This window comes from Tympanuchus pallidicinctus, unplaced genomic scaffold, assembly GCF_026119805.1.
Source record: "Tympanuchus pallidicinctus isolate F22 unplaced genomic scaffold, pur_lepc_1.0 scaffold17, whole genome shotgun sequence".
Lineage (NCBI taxonomy): Eukaryota > Metazoa > Chordata > Aves > Galliformes > Phasianidae > Tympanuchus > Tympanuchus pallidicinctus.
The window spans coordinates 2,741,158-2,757,588 of record NW_026294690.1 but is presented as its reverse complement, the minus strand read 5'-3'; the positions used below and the strand labels follow the sequence as shown (position 1 = coordinate 2,757,588).

General features: G+C 45.0%; 1 protein-coding gene across 1 annotated transcript; it reads left to right on the top strand.

Annotated features, from left to right (window-relative positions):
- Positions 1-214: 214 nt before the first annotated feature.
- WDR82 (WD repeat domain 82) lies at positions 215-16,302 on the top strand. The gene is made up of 9 exons (XM_052678331.1): positions 215-429; positions 4,832-4,929; positions 8,023-8,089; positions 8,319-8,418; positions 10,352-10,468; positions 11,104-11,259; positions 11,482-11,551; positions 12,667-12,809; positions 13,400-16,302. The coding sequence occupies exons 1-9, from the start codon at positions 269-271 to the stop codon at positions 13,427-13,429; spliced, it is 942 nt and encodes a 313-aa protein (XP_052534291.1). The 5' UTR covers positions 215-268; the 3' UTR covers positions 13,430-16,302.
- The last annotated feature ends 129 nt before the right edge of the window (positions 16,303-16,431 follow it).

Genomic DNA, 16,431 nt, shown 5'->3' with positions numbered 1-16,431 from the left:
CCAAGATGGCGGACACAATGAGGAGGAGCCGCCGCGCCGCCGCCTGAGCGGGCCCGGCCCCGCCGCTCCCCGCATTGCCCCGCCCGCGCTTAGCCAGCCGCCTCTCTCCGTCCTCCGCTGAGCCTCACTGAGTCGCCAGGCCCCTCTTTGCTTTGCCTCGTCTCGCTTTCCCGTGCCCCGGGCCCACCTTGCCTTTCCCGGCCCGCTCGGCGGCCCCGCCCGCCCGCCCTCAGCGCGGCCGCCCCTTAGCGCGGCTCGGCCCGGCGGCATGAAGCTGACGGACAACGTCCTGCGGAGCTTCCGCGTGGCCAAGGTGTTCCGCGAGAACTCGGACAAGATCAACTGCTTCGACTTCAGTCCCAATGGCGAGACCGTCATTTCTAGCAGCGACGACGATTCCATCGTGCTGTACGACTGCCAGGAGGGCAAGTGAGTGTCTCGGGCCCGGGGCTGCGAGCAGCGGGGTGGGAGCAGCGCGGGGCGGCGGGGCGTTGCGCCTTGTTTGGCCCCGGTGGCTGCGCGAGGGGAGATCTCGCTGGGGCGAGACGCACGCAGCTTAGGGATCGAATCCTAGCCTTGCAGGTCGGTACGAGCATGTAAACTGGCTTCTCCGCCTCGCTAAAACACGGATAATTGCTGCGAGCAGCGCTGCATTCGGCTGTTGTGTAAATAAAAGGTGAACAAGGCTGGCTGTCTGATTACTGTAACTTATAGTAGCCTGGGGATGCGTTCAATAAAACCCTGTTCCTGAATGGGACTGTTGTGTCATTGAGGTGTGTTGTGAGTGAGGGTGGAGTGCAGTGCTCTGTGTTTTTTTTCTAGTTGGGTACTGGGAAAATGTGCTCTGGCACAGCTACCCGGTGACCTGGGGGAATCAGAGTCCATGAAGGTGTTACAGAACTGCGGGATGTGGCACTGAGGGATGTGGGCAGGTGGGAATGGGACTCAATGATGTCAAGAGGTTCAAACCATAATGATTCTGCGTTTCTACTTTTATCTGTAAATGTTGGTTGGAATATACATGATTTGCGTGTCTTTACGAGCCAGCAGTGTGCCCAGGTGGCCAAGAAAGCCAATGGCATCCTGGCTTGTATCAGAAATAGTGTTGCTAGCAGAAGTAGGGAAGTAATTGTCCGCCTGTACTTGGCTCTGGTGAGGCCGCATCTCGAGTTCAATGTTCAGTTCTGGGCCTCTCACTGCAAGAAAGACACTGAGGCCCTGGAGTGGGTTCAAAGAAGGGCAGCTAAGCTGGTGAGGGGTCTGGAGCACAAGTCTCATGAGGAGTAGCTGAGGGAACTGAGATTGTTGAGTCTGCAAAAGAGAAGGCTCAGGGGGACCTTATCACTCTATAACTACCTGAAGGGAGGTTGCAGTGGGCTGGGGGTTGGCCTCTTCTCTTGTGTAACTAGTGATAGAACCAGAGGGAAAGGACTCAAGAGCAGGGGAGATTCAGGCTGGATGTTAGGAAATACTAATTTCCAGAAGAATGGTCAGGCACTGAAATGGGCTGCCCAGGAAGGTGGTGGAGTCAGCGACCCTGGAGGTGTTCAAGGAACGTTTAGGAGTTGTGTTGAGGGACATGGTTTAGTGAGATCTGTTGGTGACAGGTGGAGGGTTGGGCTGGATGATCTTGTAGGTCTTTTCCAACGTTGGTGATTCTGTGGTCATGCGATGTGTATTTAATCAATCAAGATGCTTATTTATGATGCTGCTTTGTGCTAATAGACTAAAACTAAGGCGTGTTGGTTTCCTGTTGAACAGAATCATTTCATTGATCATGCAGCACTCCTTCTGTTTTAAGAACAAAACCCCAGAAACCTCTGCAGCCATTGGCTAACAGTGCTGTTGTTCAGAAGATTAAAAACACACAAATAAGACTTTGATAACTTTGATGGTGTATGTTTTGACAAGTGAGCAAATTTGTACTCTGGGGCAAACGGGTGCTTCACAGTGATGTCATTAGTCCATTAAAATGGAACAGTTATGATGTTGAGATAACTGAAAGCTCTGAAAGAGTAATTGGCGTGGCTTTGATATTGATTCGGAATGTTTTTAAGCATAATATACATACAAAAAGTGAAAAGGAAACTTGTGTATCTATTGTAGGACAGAGTATGAAAATGACAGGGTAATAATGCAGCAGAGCAAAAAATTGTTCCGCTGGCTGATGTGTCAGTGCAGCCTGGCACTTCTAGCCCTGTTGTTTTTTCAAGCAGACTAAGGCATCATAGGTGGTGTATTTGAAAGACTGCATCCTGCATATCCTCTTGATTTTGTAGACTACTTATTTTTTTAGGCTTCTGTTTAGTTAGCTGATATTTCAAGGGAGAACTGTTGCTCTTCTCAATCTGACACTGCAAACTTCTGCTTGAAGTGAATTTGTGTTCATTTTTATAGGAGTAGGTAAGGCTACATGCATGGTGCCTGCTCCGGATTGCATTCCTGATCCTAGTTACAAACAGCAGCAGGGGGGTGGTGATGCTCATGCAGGCTTTATTGACTGCTCTTACCCTTTCAGTGTTGTAAAGAATCGTTTGATGTGTTGGGAGGCATTTGGTCCTTCCAGCGCCATTTCTGCCTGTTACTGATGTGTGCTTTAGGTTTGCTTTAACTATGGTAAGTGTAGAAGCCTGATGACTTTCTGCTGCAGCCCTACGGTTTCATCAGGACAGCCCATGTTTCAGGATGTGTTTATATGGCGTTTAGAACATTTAAATAGAAGTGACAATCCCCCTCCACCCCGCTAGGTGTTCTGTTGACTGCATAGGAAATGCATGTGTGTGTAGTTATACTCTAGGCATGCACTCACCTTGTTTGCCTTGCCACTACAAATAAGCCACGTCAATGTAAGAGCTGTGTAACCAAAGCCATGGAAGTGAGCCCCAGGCTGTATGTATGGGGAGCTTTGGCAGCCTGTGGGACTTCAGCTGGAGGCTCATGGCTGTGGGTCTGCAGCCCTGCTGTGATACAAAGATGGCTTAGCAGGGGTTCCGTTTGTATCTTAGTGTGTAGCAGTTGTGTTTTATTCATACAGATCAAGAGGTGATGGAGCTGGATTCTTGCTTAGCTGTGGTGTTCACCAAACGTTTGGTGGCTCCGGTTCCGGGTGATGTTTTTACCAGAAGGAGCCATAGCAAACTATACAGCTGCAGATACCAGCCTTGCCTGCTCTGTTTCTTCATTGTAGCAGACTAGACTGCTATTCTGGGGCACTTTGATTTGGCAATATTGCTTGATTTGCAGTTAGGCTGGCTAGATTGGCAATCTAATGCATGAAGGGACTGGCTGCTGCTTGTATCAGCTTACATATTCACCTTCCTTAAAACACATCTACACATAATCATGGCATTATTCACGTTCAGAGCATGTAGATATTCTTTACTACATCATGGAAGGTCTCTTCTCACCTAAGCTGTTTGTAGGTGCTCAGCAGCATAGCTGAGGTGGGAGCACATCAGGCACAAGATTACAGAGTTCAAGTTATCCAGATTTAAATTCTGTACTTTAAAGCTTGTTATGTGTGTTCTGTTTTCATTTTGTAGCATCTTTGCATCTGCTAAGCTTTTGAAATTGATGTAAAAATCAACTGGAAGGAAGTGAGGAAGAATCTGTTGGGATTTGGTGCAAGGGGTAGAAGTGGGGGAGGGCTTTGCATGATTTGTGCTTTATTGACTTTCAGTTAATGGAAGCTTCTCTTCAGCAAGTTCACTTGAAGTCTTGTGGCTTCTGCTGTTCGAGAGCTGATCTTTAAGATTAATGTCTATTTTTGTTCTGATAGGAAACATCTCCAGCTCCTGTTATTGTTTGGGTGTGTTGCTTTGGAGCTAAAGAACACAAGGAAGCAGCTGAGTGTTTTAGAAGTACCTTGTCTGAGGGTGTAATCTGGTGAACTGCTCTTTGGCAGCAGTATTGGTTTAAAGTGCTCTTGTTTTGTTTCCATTTGCACGCTGTTACCTTTAGTTTGCAGTAGTAAGATATTTTATGGGAGTGGCTTAGAAGCAACTCACTGAAGTGATTGCTTTATTTCTTACGTTGATATCAGAACCCATCCTGGTCATTTGCCCAGCTCAGAAACCACTGTGCTGCCTCAGCTGGGGAAGAAAGAGGAAGGAAGATGCTGGAGAGCCTGCACCGCTTTTCAGTTCTGCTGCTGCAGGGAGATACACTTAAACTGCTGCTTCTACACTTCCTTTGCAGTTCTTTCTACTACTGCAGTATATTCCTTGCTTACCAGACCCTCAGCAACCAGTTCTGTGTGTTTGCTCTCTTGAATGTCTCCAGTTTTGTCACACGATGTTACACTCGAGTTTCATGCTGTAACTGATACAGGATTTGAGTATATTTCAGTTCTGCAGCAGTTTGAGAGTCCCTATGTTACCACTGCTTTCTTATAGCACTGATATGCATTTGTCTTAATACCAGGAAGTCATTCTGAATGAGATCTCTGAGGTTTTGAAGACAAATAGACAAAATCAGAATCTGAAACACGCAGCAGATGGATTTTGGCAAGGTGCTGATGAGGCAGTGCTGCTTGACATTAAAGGCTTCTTATTCTAGCAGCCCCAGCTCTTCATTTGTACACGTGGGGAAAAAGAATGTTGGGAGGAGACTCATAAGTGGATTTTGTTGGCAGCCCAGGGAGCTCAAGCCAAGGGATGCTCTGGAAGATGGTACTAAGGTACTTGTTTGAACATGAAATACAAATGCTTTTCTTTCATTGCATAAAAACATCTGACCGAAGCAATCTTGTAATGAAAACAGGCACTGCTAATGGGCTCAGGTTCGGTTTGAGCTTTGTGTGAGGGCAGTTATTTCTGCTTCCTTTCAACAGGCCGAAGAGAACGCTGTACAGTAAGAAGTACGGAGTGGACCTCATCAGATACACACACGCAGCCAACACAGTCGTGTACAGCTCCAACAAGATAGATGGTGAGTGATGTGCCATAGTTGAGCGTTTTTAACCCACGTGTGCTTGAAGTGATGTGCATGGGTGTAAATAGCAGGGCTGGCAAAAATTTGCAGCAGCTTTTAGGTGGTGAGTGTGCTGCCACGGGGGATTTGATGTTCAAGTCTAATGCACAGCTCAGTGAAATTCTCTCAGGCGTACTGTTGTGAGTTGTGGAGGTGCTGTGAGCGAGATGAACTTTCACTTCTTGACCCTGGGGAGTTCAAGAAAAAATAAAAACTCGCAGTTCATTTTGTTGGTTGATACCACTGTAATCCGCCTCTGTGCCTTATGTTGTTGTTGTGAAGTGAGGAAGGAAGAGGATGCAGCAGAGGGCGGGCTAAATGCCCGATGCACAGGTCAGCTGCGAAGAAAGGGAATGTTCTGCAGCAGAGATGACAGAGAGCTCAGGTAACTTGGCAACCCACCAGCCACAGCCAGGAGGTCGCAGAGCTCTTTTGAGATAAGCTGTTTCAGTTCATGAGCCCCACTGCTTTTGTCCTTGTAATAGGCACACACAGAAAATTGGTTTCCGTGCCGTTTTTCCCACAGTCGCTATCTGCAGCAGCCACATTCTTCAGATCAATGACACTGAAGGGCTTTTTAGACCTTCACGACTATCAACGAAAGGATTTGAATTTAATCTAGAAGTCCAGTTTAGGACTTGCATAAATAGAAGGCCAGTCCTTCCATAGGGCACTGCTTCTTCTCAAGGTGAGAAAAACTGCAGTCCGTTGGTTTGGAGCAGTTTGTGTCAGTTTTGTTGGTAGTGTCTGCCAGGAGTTCTTCATTGACTGTGTCTCTTAGCACAGCACTGCTTAAATTGGCTCTGACATTGCGTTTATAAACTCATTGATTTCTGAGTTAGTAGTTTTGCTTTTTCTATTGCAGATGTAGAGCTTAAAGGTGGAGATGCTGGTGTTTGGCGGGTGCTAGGATGTCAGTGGAATTAAGTGAATATGAATCTGGAGCAGGTGGACGTGGAGAGTTTGGAAGTCAAGTTAGACTACACATTCAGGCCTAGCTTGCTCTGGAAATAAGCAAGTTTGTGATGGAACAGGTTTTGGTGATGTAGAAGAATGATGAGTGGGGCTGAAGCACTGGCCCTTCAGTCTGTTTCACGGCCAGCATACTTGTTTTATTTATAGGATTACTTTGTTCTGTAGAAGCTCTGGCTTGGCTGTTACTTTAGTTTATACTTAATTTAACATTTTTAATGCTGTTTTCAGTTGAGAGTCCTTGTTTACAAGCACTGGTATGTCTTTAAGGAGCGACAGTTTAACGAGTGCTGATCCTGAAGGAAAGCATTAGGATTGGAATTAATTAGAATAAAAGAAATAGTTATTAGAATGAAAGAAAAAAGTAGAATGTGAAAATGCTTGTGAGATTTAGACCAACAGTGCTGTAGGGCTCCACATCCTCAGTAGCAGCTAATGCTCTTGGGCAAGGTGTGTGGTAACCCTTCCTGCAGCGACCCTGGAACGTCCTGGAGTGCTTCCCTCACTCCCCAGCGTTGGACTTGCACCAATCTGTTCATTTCTGAAGATCTCGAGACCTTGGAATGCAGTTCCTCTTGCCTGATTCCAGGCTGAGGTAGTAGTTTGTACAGTTTGAGGGTCTATGATACCACCCGGTACAGGAGATAACTGTACAGGCCACTGCCTTGCCTGGGACAGAGCGCTGCCAACAAGAAGGATCAGAGGGTTATTTGCAAGGAAGGATGAATTCTGCAAGGACACTTGGGATATCAGGTAATGATATTCTCACAGGAAAAACGAGAGCTGTGCCTTATCAGCATGATTGAAGCTCCAGTCCCAGTCAGTATGGGATGTGGTGCTGGTTTTAGGGATTTTCATTTTAACAGTCACCTGAGGTCACTGAAAGCCATTCAGAGCAGCGCGTCGCCAGCGTTGTGTTTCCTGCTTGATCAAGTCAGCCTTAATTTTACTGCCAAATACCAGAGGCTGGTTCAGAACTCTGATCTCAAACAGAAATGGTAACTCAGTCGTTTTTCCCACAGATCCCAAATTTTGCAGAATAATCATTTCAAAAAGCCCCAGGTGCTGTAACTCTTGAGTGTTAAAACGCTCCCTGTGTATTGCATCCCTTTGACCTTGTTCTTCTGAGTTTTCCCTTGGTTTCTTGGAGCTTCAGCACTCCTCATCGTTACAGCAGTGTGCAGTCACACAGCACTTTGGAGCAGATGCATCAGGCCAATCTTTTCCAGTTAGCAGGAGCTCAAACTAGTTCCCTTCAGCTGGTGTTAAAAGTAATTTGGATGATGCTGTCTTGTTAGTCCTTCTGTCTGAAGGCTGCTTTTAGATGTCAGATGTTTGACTTCTGCTTTTCGTGTTTCTTTGTTCAAATGTGTCTGCATATAAAGGTTAAAAAAAATTCACTTCTGTGCTCTAATCAATCAGCAAATTGCTTCCTCTTACAAAGATTTATTTTAATCTTGGGTGAAAGTCTCAACAGTGCCTTCCAAAATTCTGGGTACTTCTGGCCTTTGCTCAATAAAATTATTAATTGATAAATGCTTTAGTGCTGCTCTCAATTAATCTTTTTAATGGTCTTGTCCTGGCCTTGAAGTTCATATTTTTTCTTCTCTCTGGATAAATTCACACATTTCCTGAGCTTTACTGTTCAGGTGGAGACTGACTTGATGGATGGGTACGTAGGTAAGAGCAATCTTCCTACTGTCAAGCAAGAATAAAAGCAGTAGCATCAACTTTGGAAAGTTCTGGTTTTGTGAGAGTGCTGGAGTAAAACCTTCTGCTGCTTTAATTTAAGCAACTTTGCAATTAATGTGCATAAACTACAGGACATTTTTCCCTTTCAAAGACGTGATATTACTTCAGAGTGCACAAAGTATCCTTTCTGTTGCTTGACTTCCCCTTCTGCAGTGGAAACCAAGTTGCTTTATGTCTGTTTTTAACTTGATTGGGTTTCAGGTCTGACTTGAGCTCAGCTGACCAGGCTTACTCACTATTGCTATTGGGAACAAGTTATCTGTGGCAGCTGTAAGACAATGTTGAGTTTGTGGTGTAGTAAAGCTGATGGTTTGTTTATGGTTTCAGATACAATCCGGTACCTGTCGCTGCATGACAACAAATACATTCGCTATTTTCCTGGGCACACCAAGAGGTAAGATGTGGATTGGTGCATTTCAGGAGAAACTGACAGGGTGAAATGGTGCTTTGTGCTGAACTTGAGCTGTGTTACACTCCAGTCAGTCCTCCTTTTCTTTTTTGCTCTGTAGAACTGTTGAATAGCAACACCATACAACGCCAGCTCGTACGCAGCTGGTGAGGTAGGAGTTGCTTCATCAACTCCTTTTGTGTGTCTTTGATGCATCTTACCTTCTGTGTTGCAGAGTGGTTGCCCTTTCAATGTCTCCAGTGGACGATACTTTTATTTCTGGATCCTTGGATAAAACTATTCGGCTCTGGGATCTTCGCTCTCCGAACTGTCAGGTGAGATATCAGATCAATGCTTGTATTTGTGTGTTCTGTTCTCAGTTGGAAAGGTGCAAATGGATGTGTGAAAGAGAAATACTGTTGCTCGTTCAGCATTAACACCTTCTTGGAGTTCTGAAGGAGTCTTGATCAAGAGGTCTCAAAAAGATTCTTAATTATTTCAATTAAGCATGTCACACTGTGTAACACCACTTGCTTCTACTTATGTCTCTGCACTGGAGAAGCACTGTGAAGAGCAAGACATAACACCACAACTGATAAAACATCAGGCTGCTACCCCATGCAGAAAGTGTTCTCTTAGCCAGCATCTCTGCACAGAAGGGGTGCTGGGAGATGCCTTTTGTGTGTTCATTGTGCATTTGTGTTTAAATCTGATGACCTGATGCAGTGAAGTTGGATGAAGAAATGGATGATGTAAAGAAACACAGCAACCGTATGGTCTGTTTACTTCTTCCATTGCCTTTATTGCTCATCAAACCTGGCTGTGAGCAGATGCAGCTTTCTAAAAGGAAAGAAAAACCTATCATTTTTATTTACTTGTTTTGAAAGAGTGGTTTTCTGTGTTTGGGATTTGTTTTGTTTTGCTTTTAGTGGAAACAAGCTTACATAGAGTGGAAAAAAAATAAAAAGTGCCCAAACTGACAACAGGACTGGGAGTAAATCTCCAGCTTTCAGTGGTGATGAGCTGTTTCATCCCTGTAGGTAACGTGGCAGTGTGCCCTCATCTCAGTGGGCCTGCATATAAGAGGGCTGCTATTCTGATTTCAGATGATATAACTGTCAATGAAAAAGGAGATGAAAGGTTACATCTTTCACTAAATAGAGCTGCCCTAGAAGTAAGCTTTTTTTTTTTTTCCTAACATTTTTGCTTTTTTCTGGCAATGTGTGTTTTATGCCAGTGTCTGAATTTGCCATGGGATGAATTTCAGTCTTGGAGTTGCAACGAATACTAAGGTTGTAATTGCAGTGACAGGGCTGTGACACCAAAGTTTGAAGTTGTAAGAATAACTGTACCAGGAGCTGCAACTGGAAGCTGCAGGCAGCAAATGCTAAGAAACAGGTTGAGGAGCTGTTGCTTGTAATTTTTGGTTTGCCCATGAGATGGCAGCTGTAGCTGCTGAAACATGATCATGAAACTGAAGATGTCCTGATTGTGGGCATTCTTTGTATTGGCTAACTTACTGCTTAGTTTCAGGGAAAAGCTGACCTAAACTAGACAAAAAATAGCAAAGGCTACTGAGGGACAGTGTTATGCTGAATGTAGAAGCTTAACTGTGTTGCTGATTTAATCAAAAATGTTCTTGTTGATGAACAGTTACATAGAAACGTTTGGCTGACACGCAGGCTTTCCAGTCAGTACACAGAAATCACATCTTGTTGGCTTTTGTCAGATTCTCTCGAGTCTTTCCTAGTGTGAGCTGAGGAAAAATTCACATTAAGCCATAAAAATGCTCTGCTGACATCTGGAAGGCTTGAGGTTTCATGAAGTTGGGTTCGAAAGCTCTGCAGTGGTGTTTACCAGAGCTGTTTCTATCTGCTTCAAAAATAGCTTTTTTCCCCCTCATGCCAAAATTGGTTGCACATTGCTGTCAATTTCAGCAGCACTTTTTTGTGCAACTGCCTCCTGTGGGTGCTAATACAGTTACATCATGCTCTCTCCTCTCCTTACTTTGAGTAAATGACAGCTGCAATGAGATCTCAGTTTGTTCCAGTGTAAACTTTGTCATTGCACCAAACTGGAAGCTCGGTGTGATGTTTTGAAGTAGTCGAGTTGCATTTGAGAGGCTGACTTAGCAATGTAGGGAGATGTCAATATTCATAACAGAAACTCAGCCTGTATGCTTCTGACCTGCTTGCAGTGGGCTCTGGGGGTGGTGGAGGAAATATGAGCACCACTTCATCAAAATAATGTGGACTTCCTCTGTTTTAGGGTTTAATGCATCTCCAGGGGAAACCAGTTTGCTCTTTTGACCCAGAAGGGTTGATTTTTGCTGCTGGAGTCAATTCTGAAATGGTGAAGCTTTATGATCTCCGTTCTTTTGACAAGGTGAGCTACCCTTATGTTGTTTCTTACACTTTAGCTTGCAAGAAGTGACACAAACTCAGTGCTCAGAGGCTTTGTTTGCTCTAGCTTGCTCTCTGGGGTGTCTGTGCTTGGCACCTGTGGGGGTTTTGCTTGGTGTGTGTCTGATGGACAGTATGTGCTGTCAACAGGTCCTGAAATCCATTCCCAAACACTTGTGGGAGTTGATTTCTGCAACTCTTTCACCTGTTCCAATCTCACATTCAGGGTTTCTGTTGTTGTTTTCCTTGCTGCTTACTGGAAGATCACTGGAAAGGTGGAGCCGAGACCTTCAGAGGATGGAAATACCAAAGAAAATCATGAAATTCAGATGCCAGCAACACTGCCTCAGGCTCTGTCTAACTTCAGTTGGCTTTCTTTGAAAATTCAAGCTCCAGCATTCCCTTAAATGTATTTCTGCTGTTAAATGTAGTAGAGTAAGGGAAATCAGATACTGAAACCCCCTACTTGTGGCTCTTTCAGCTTTGAAAACCGCAGATTCATATTTCATTGAAACCTAAACATCCAGCAGCGTGTTTTAAGTGTGACGTTTTCCCTTGTCTGATATTTCAGGCCTAAAGATTTTTCTCTTATAACTCTGGAACTTCTTCCCTTTGAAGGGGCCGTTTGCGACGTTTAAGATGCAGTACGACCGCACGTGTGAGTGGACGGGCCTGAAGTTCAGTAACGATGGCAAACTCATCCTGATATCAACTAATGGAGGATTCATTCGACTGATTGATGCCTTTAAAGGAGCTGTCCTGCATACATTTGGGGTGAGCACGGTGCCTGTGTTACCTGCTTGGAACTTGACATTAAAGTCAATAGAATGGCTTGGGTCGGAAGGGGCCTTAGAGATAAGCTGGTTTGGGGTATCACAAAACCCAGCGTCCTTCTTGCCCCTCTGCACACAGAGCTCTGTGGTGTCATAGAGGGGCTCTGCCCTTTGGCTGGGAGATTACTGAGTGCACTACTACATCTTCTGCTTTGTGCCATAGGGGTATAACAACAGTAAGGCTGTCACGCTGGAGGCGTCCTTCACACCAGACTCTCAGTTCATCATGATAGGTAAGATACTCAGAAGAAATTTCAGTGCTGTATGTTGTTTAGGACACCAATTACATCAGTTGGGAAGCAGAAAGTATTTAAATAATACAGTGCATTTGTTAGCTTTCTTCACATTGACAGGGATTTTCTGTTTGTTGGTAATTGGCTCAGCATCCTTGAGAACAAATCTGAAGTGAGCCTGCAAGTGAGCGACATAATTGCAGAAAGTTTTGCCTGAGAATTTTCTTCTTGCAGAGAAGGGATTGTTCTTGCTTTCTTCATCCTTCTCTTTGGAAAGCACTTTACTGAACAAACTCATGTTCCTACTGTGGCCTTCTAAATGAAATTTTTAGTGAAAAAAGTTCCCAAATGCAGATTTCTGCTCAGTTTTTTAAATATGGTGAAGTTATAACTTGTGCTCCTTAATTTTTTTCTCCCTGGAAGGCTGGGTGTAAATACAGGAACAGAAGAAATTCCTTGCATTTTTTTTTATTGGGAACCCAGTTTAAAAGGAGACTAAACCAGAGTTGAGTTATAGAAAGGTTCAGCCTCCAGCTTCAGAGTTCACCTCGCAAACAACGATGCTTGCAAAATGCATTTTAAAGTGAACAGCCTGTCTTGTTTGCAGCAATGTGGGGAGCAGACATTTCCAGTGAAGCTTCTGGTATTTGGCATAGGTCACTGAGACCTTCACTGGAAATGCTTTCATTAGTTTGCACACGTAATGATATGCTTATCCTGTGCCTGAAATGAGCACTTCTGTGGACAGTGGTTCCTGCACTCAGCTTTTGGCCTCGTATATACGAGTGCAAGCTGCCAGTGGTCTTTGCTCCTCACTCGGTCACTTGAGCTCTCCTCTTCAGATTAGTGATGGTGGTCGTTAATCTCTTTGGCAGAACAGTGTTGCACTGCGTTGGGTCTCCAGAGAGCAAAGACACAAAGCTTCTGTTGGATGCAAATGTGTGGCAGTAGCCACGTTTTGTAAATGCTGTAGTGATACTTTCAGAAAAGTAAAAGTTAAGCTGAGAAGAGGAGGTGTGCTTGTTCCTTCAGCTCACAGACAGGTTGAACTTGGCTTTTCCTGTTGGCCTCCCCGGTGTATGTTTGTGTGTTTTGTTTTCCACTCCTGCCTGCAGGATCGGAGGATGGGAAGATTCACGTTTGGAACGGGGAAAGTGGGATGAAAGTGGCAGTGCTGGATGGGAAACACACAGGTCCCATAACGTGTCTGCAGTTCAACCCCAAATTCATGACTTTCGCTAGCGCGTGTTCAAATATGGTAAGAAAACCACTGAACTTCCTCCTAGTCCTATGAGGCCCTTGCCTTTTTGGAAAGGGATCTGAGAAGGTTCTGTGGCACCAATGGGCTTTTCCTTGGGCTTTCTGAGAGGTGGGCCTCTACCAAACTTTTATTGCACCTCACCTCAGGTAGGTACATGGGGCAGCGCAGCAAGTACTGCTACCTTGCTACCTGGTGTAGGGAGCTGCTTTGGCAGGGGGGTTGGACTCAATGATCTCTGGAGGTCCCTTCCAACCCCTACAATTCTGTGATGCTGTGATACTGGCAGGAAAATGTTTGAAGGCGTGCGTGAAGGCGGAGCAGTGAATGAATGCAGAAGTGTGAATTTCTTTGGTTGCTGCACACAGCTGGTATTTTCATTCTGCTTAAGGCTGGCTTTGCTCTGCAGAACATGCAGTTCAAACCACAGCAGGTTCAGAAAGGGTTTAAACCCCTGGGAGGGTGTTGCTGCCTCTCCTGTGTCTCTGCCTGCCTGCTTATGGAAGGGAGGCACGAGCAGCTCCTGAATTGTGCTGTAGGATATTTGCATTCTGCTCAGTGACAAATGTTCTTTCTTTCCTCTCTTGTAGGCCTTCTGGTTGCCGACTATTGATGACTAATTCCTACAGTGCAGCTACTGTCAGATGATTTTCCATGCTGCTAACAGCAGTGTATTCTTGCAAGGATAGTATTGGAATTGCCTACATCTTTTAGACTCTGATCCCATTCCTGTATATGTTTCCATATGTCTTACCTTATTGGCTGCATTCCTCTCCAAGAACTCCTTCAATTGACCTCCTAGCATGTTCAGAAGTGACGTACAACACTTCCTTACCTTGCAGACCATGCCCAGCAGGCTTCAGCTGAAGTTGAAACTGGCACAGTATTATGAAAGCAGGGGAGTCTGCTTTATTTACAGAATGCTTGTGGCAGTTTTTAAGCTGTAATTTTGTATTCTCCTTCTTTAAGTGCATAATACAATTGATGTTCCAAGGTGGAACATGCAGTTCCTTCCCACAAGTGCATGTTTTTCACATCTGGGATCTCTGTTTCGCTGCAGTCCACGGATGGAAATTACTTCTGTGCCAAATGTGAACACCGATAGATTTCAACTCGAAGAACACATGCTGGAGACTCTTGCAATTGAACACATGCTGAAAGAGTGGGTGACTGTACATTTACATCATGCATCTTGTCATCCTTTTTTGGCAATTTAGTGTGCAACAAACCATACACATCTTTGACACTGCCAGAGCTTTAAGAAGCCTCCCTGCTGTTTGCTCTGCCAGCATCCCATAGGGGGCACACAGTGCTGAAGTCTGGTCTGTGTCCCAAGCAATAAAGGAGTCTGTCAGCAGGAAGATGGGGAAACCAAACTGGGACTGAAAGCACAGTATGCCTCTGTATCTTCCTTGTGTATCATCTTGGCTGATTTTGTAAATACTTTTGGGGGGCAGTGGGAATGGGCCATATTTTTTTACTTCTGGATATTAAAGAATGTGATGTGGGCCAGTGTTGTGGGATGTCAAAGCTGTTCACTTTCACCAATGCAGTTTTCCCCTCCTGGTTTGTAAATAAGCTCTGTTAAGTGCTCCCCAGACTGGGGTTAGACCTGTATCTCTTGGCTGATGCAACAACATGCACAGTTGGTTTGTTGTTTCATACACTGTGCACTTGTTACTGGGGGTGCAGGTTTTCAGCTGTGGCAACCCCCCAAAAAAGCGATGCTTCATTTGCCAGATGGAATTGCATTGAAAGTAAAGCTTAATGTGCTTTTGCTGGCTTTGTTCTGCTGTGGCCCTGTTCCAAGGACCACCCCCACAGAGGTGCTCTCCCACTCCAGTGGGGGTTGCTGGCAAATTCCAGTCTTAAGTCTGGTTCCAGGTTCTTTCTCCTGTGATGCTGACTGATCAGATACATCCAGTGACCAGCTCAGAGTAAATGTGGCATTTATTGTATTCTTACCTTTCTAAATGTGCTTGGTGTTACATGCTGGGCCATGGCCTTGAAAGTCTATTCTTCTCTTCTGAATGTAAAATGCTGGCAAGCGTGGAGCACGGAGCGAAGGGGGCAGCAGACCAGTGCTGCTGATTTCACCAGACCTTTCTGCTGTTAGAGCTGCAGTTGAGAGATTCATAGCACTACACCAGCATCCCTCTTCCCAGTGAGTACTGTCTCACCAGCACCTACAAACACCCAGGGCAAAGGGAGGTGGATATCTCTGACCTTATGCTCCCACTGGGTTTTCACCACCATCTCTTCAGCTCGGTGCTATTTCACCCTTCTCAGTGTTTCTGTAAGCAGCCATCTTTTGCAGTGGTTTGTAACATACAGCCCCTTGGGGTCTGTAGCACCTTTTAACAGTCTGCTTTTACATTCGGTAGCAAATGGTTTTAAACTCAGTTGCCTTAGAGAATGGATACCCACCCAGATGTTTCTTTCCTGCTATTTTTTATAGGGAAAGGCATTTGGAAGTCTTTTATTCTAAAAATGTTCTTTGTTGACGTGGCTTGAGTGCTTGTTTAAAAACAGTTGTTCAGTTCTCTTCTGCTTGCAGTGTTGTAGAACTTTGTGCATTGCAGCATGAAAAGCTTTTTTAAAACAGAAGAAGAGGACCAAAGTCCCAGTCTAGAAGGACACATCCCTGAAGGCTATCAGTGGAATTCTGGGGTGAGACGAATTCACAAGTTTGTGCCCAACACAGCACTAAGGCTCAGTTCAAACTGGAATGCTTTCCCAGGGCCAACTGCTACCTGCACAGTGGCAAAGCCAAATTTATGGGTTGGTATAGCAGTGAATGCTTTCTGTTTGCCTTTAAAAGAAGGAAAGGTGCTCAGTAGCGTTAAGAAGCTTTGGTATCCCGTGTTTCTGGAAGATCAGGAGAAGAAAGGTCTTAGCTTCCAGCTTCTACTTGTGTCTCTAAAAGTTAGAAGACTACAGTTCTTGTGCTCTTTAGCTGGGTGCCCCAATGAGAAACATACCTCATTAAAAAACAGCACTCTCAGATCTAAGTGTCCAAACTTAAGTAAAGCCAAGTAGGAAGCAGCATTCTACACCCCACCACCCACACTGGAGATCTTTTAGATCAACCCTTTGTTCTTTAGGACAAAATAAAGCTGAAGGGAAAGCAAGACTCGACGGCCCGCTCCTAAATAATGCTGTTGGCTGAGCTCATCTGCTTGGACTGTAGGAGACTTGGCGTGGAGTTTTTGAGGCTCCTGGTCTGGGGAACATGGAAGCACTTAAGTGAACAAATGTGGAAGCAGCAGTGTATCTTCCTCCAGTGTTGCTTCTGCCTGTATTTGCACTTTAAGAGTCTCCACCTTGGTTTTGGGTCCAGGCTAGGATCCTGTTGAGAAAAAGCTGGTCTCTTCGGTTATGAGCTGGTTTGGTGAATTTAACTCCTAGGTGGTATATCTGCAGATGGGTGTAAATACATGAATGTGGAGAACTCAATATTGTGGCTGTTAACAATAAATATTTTGTAGACAGATTGCTGAGTGCTGTAAACTACGTTTGTCTGCTGTGATACGACTTGCTGGTTTCCTAGGGGGGAGTGGGAAAATGTACTTTGGTTGTGGGGATAGGGAAGCAGTCCTATTAGGCAGTGTCCTAGGAAGAG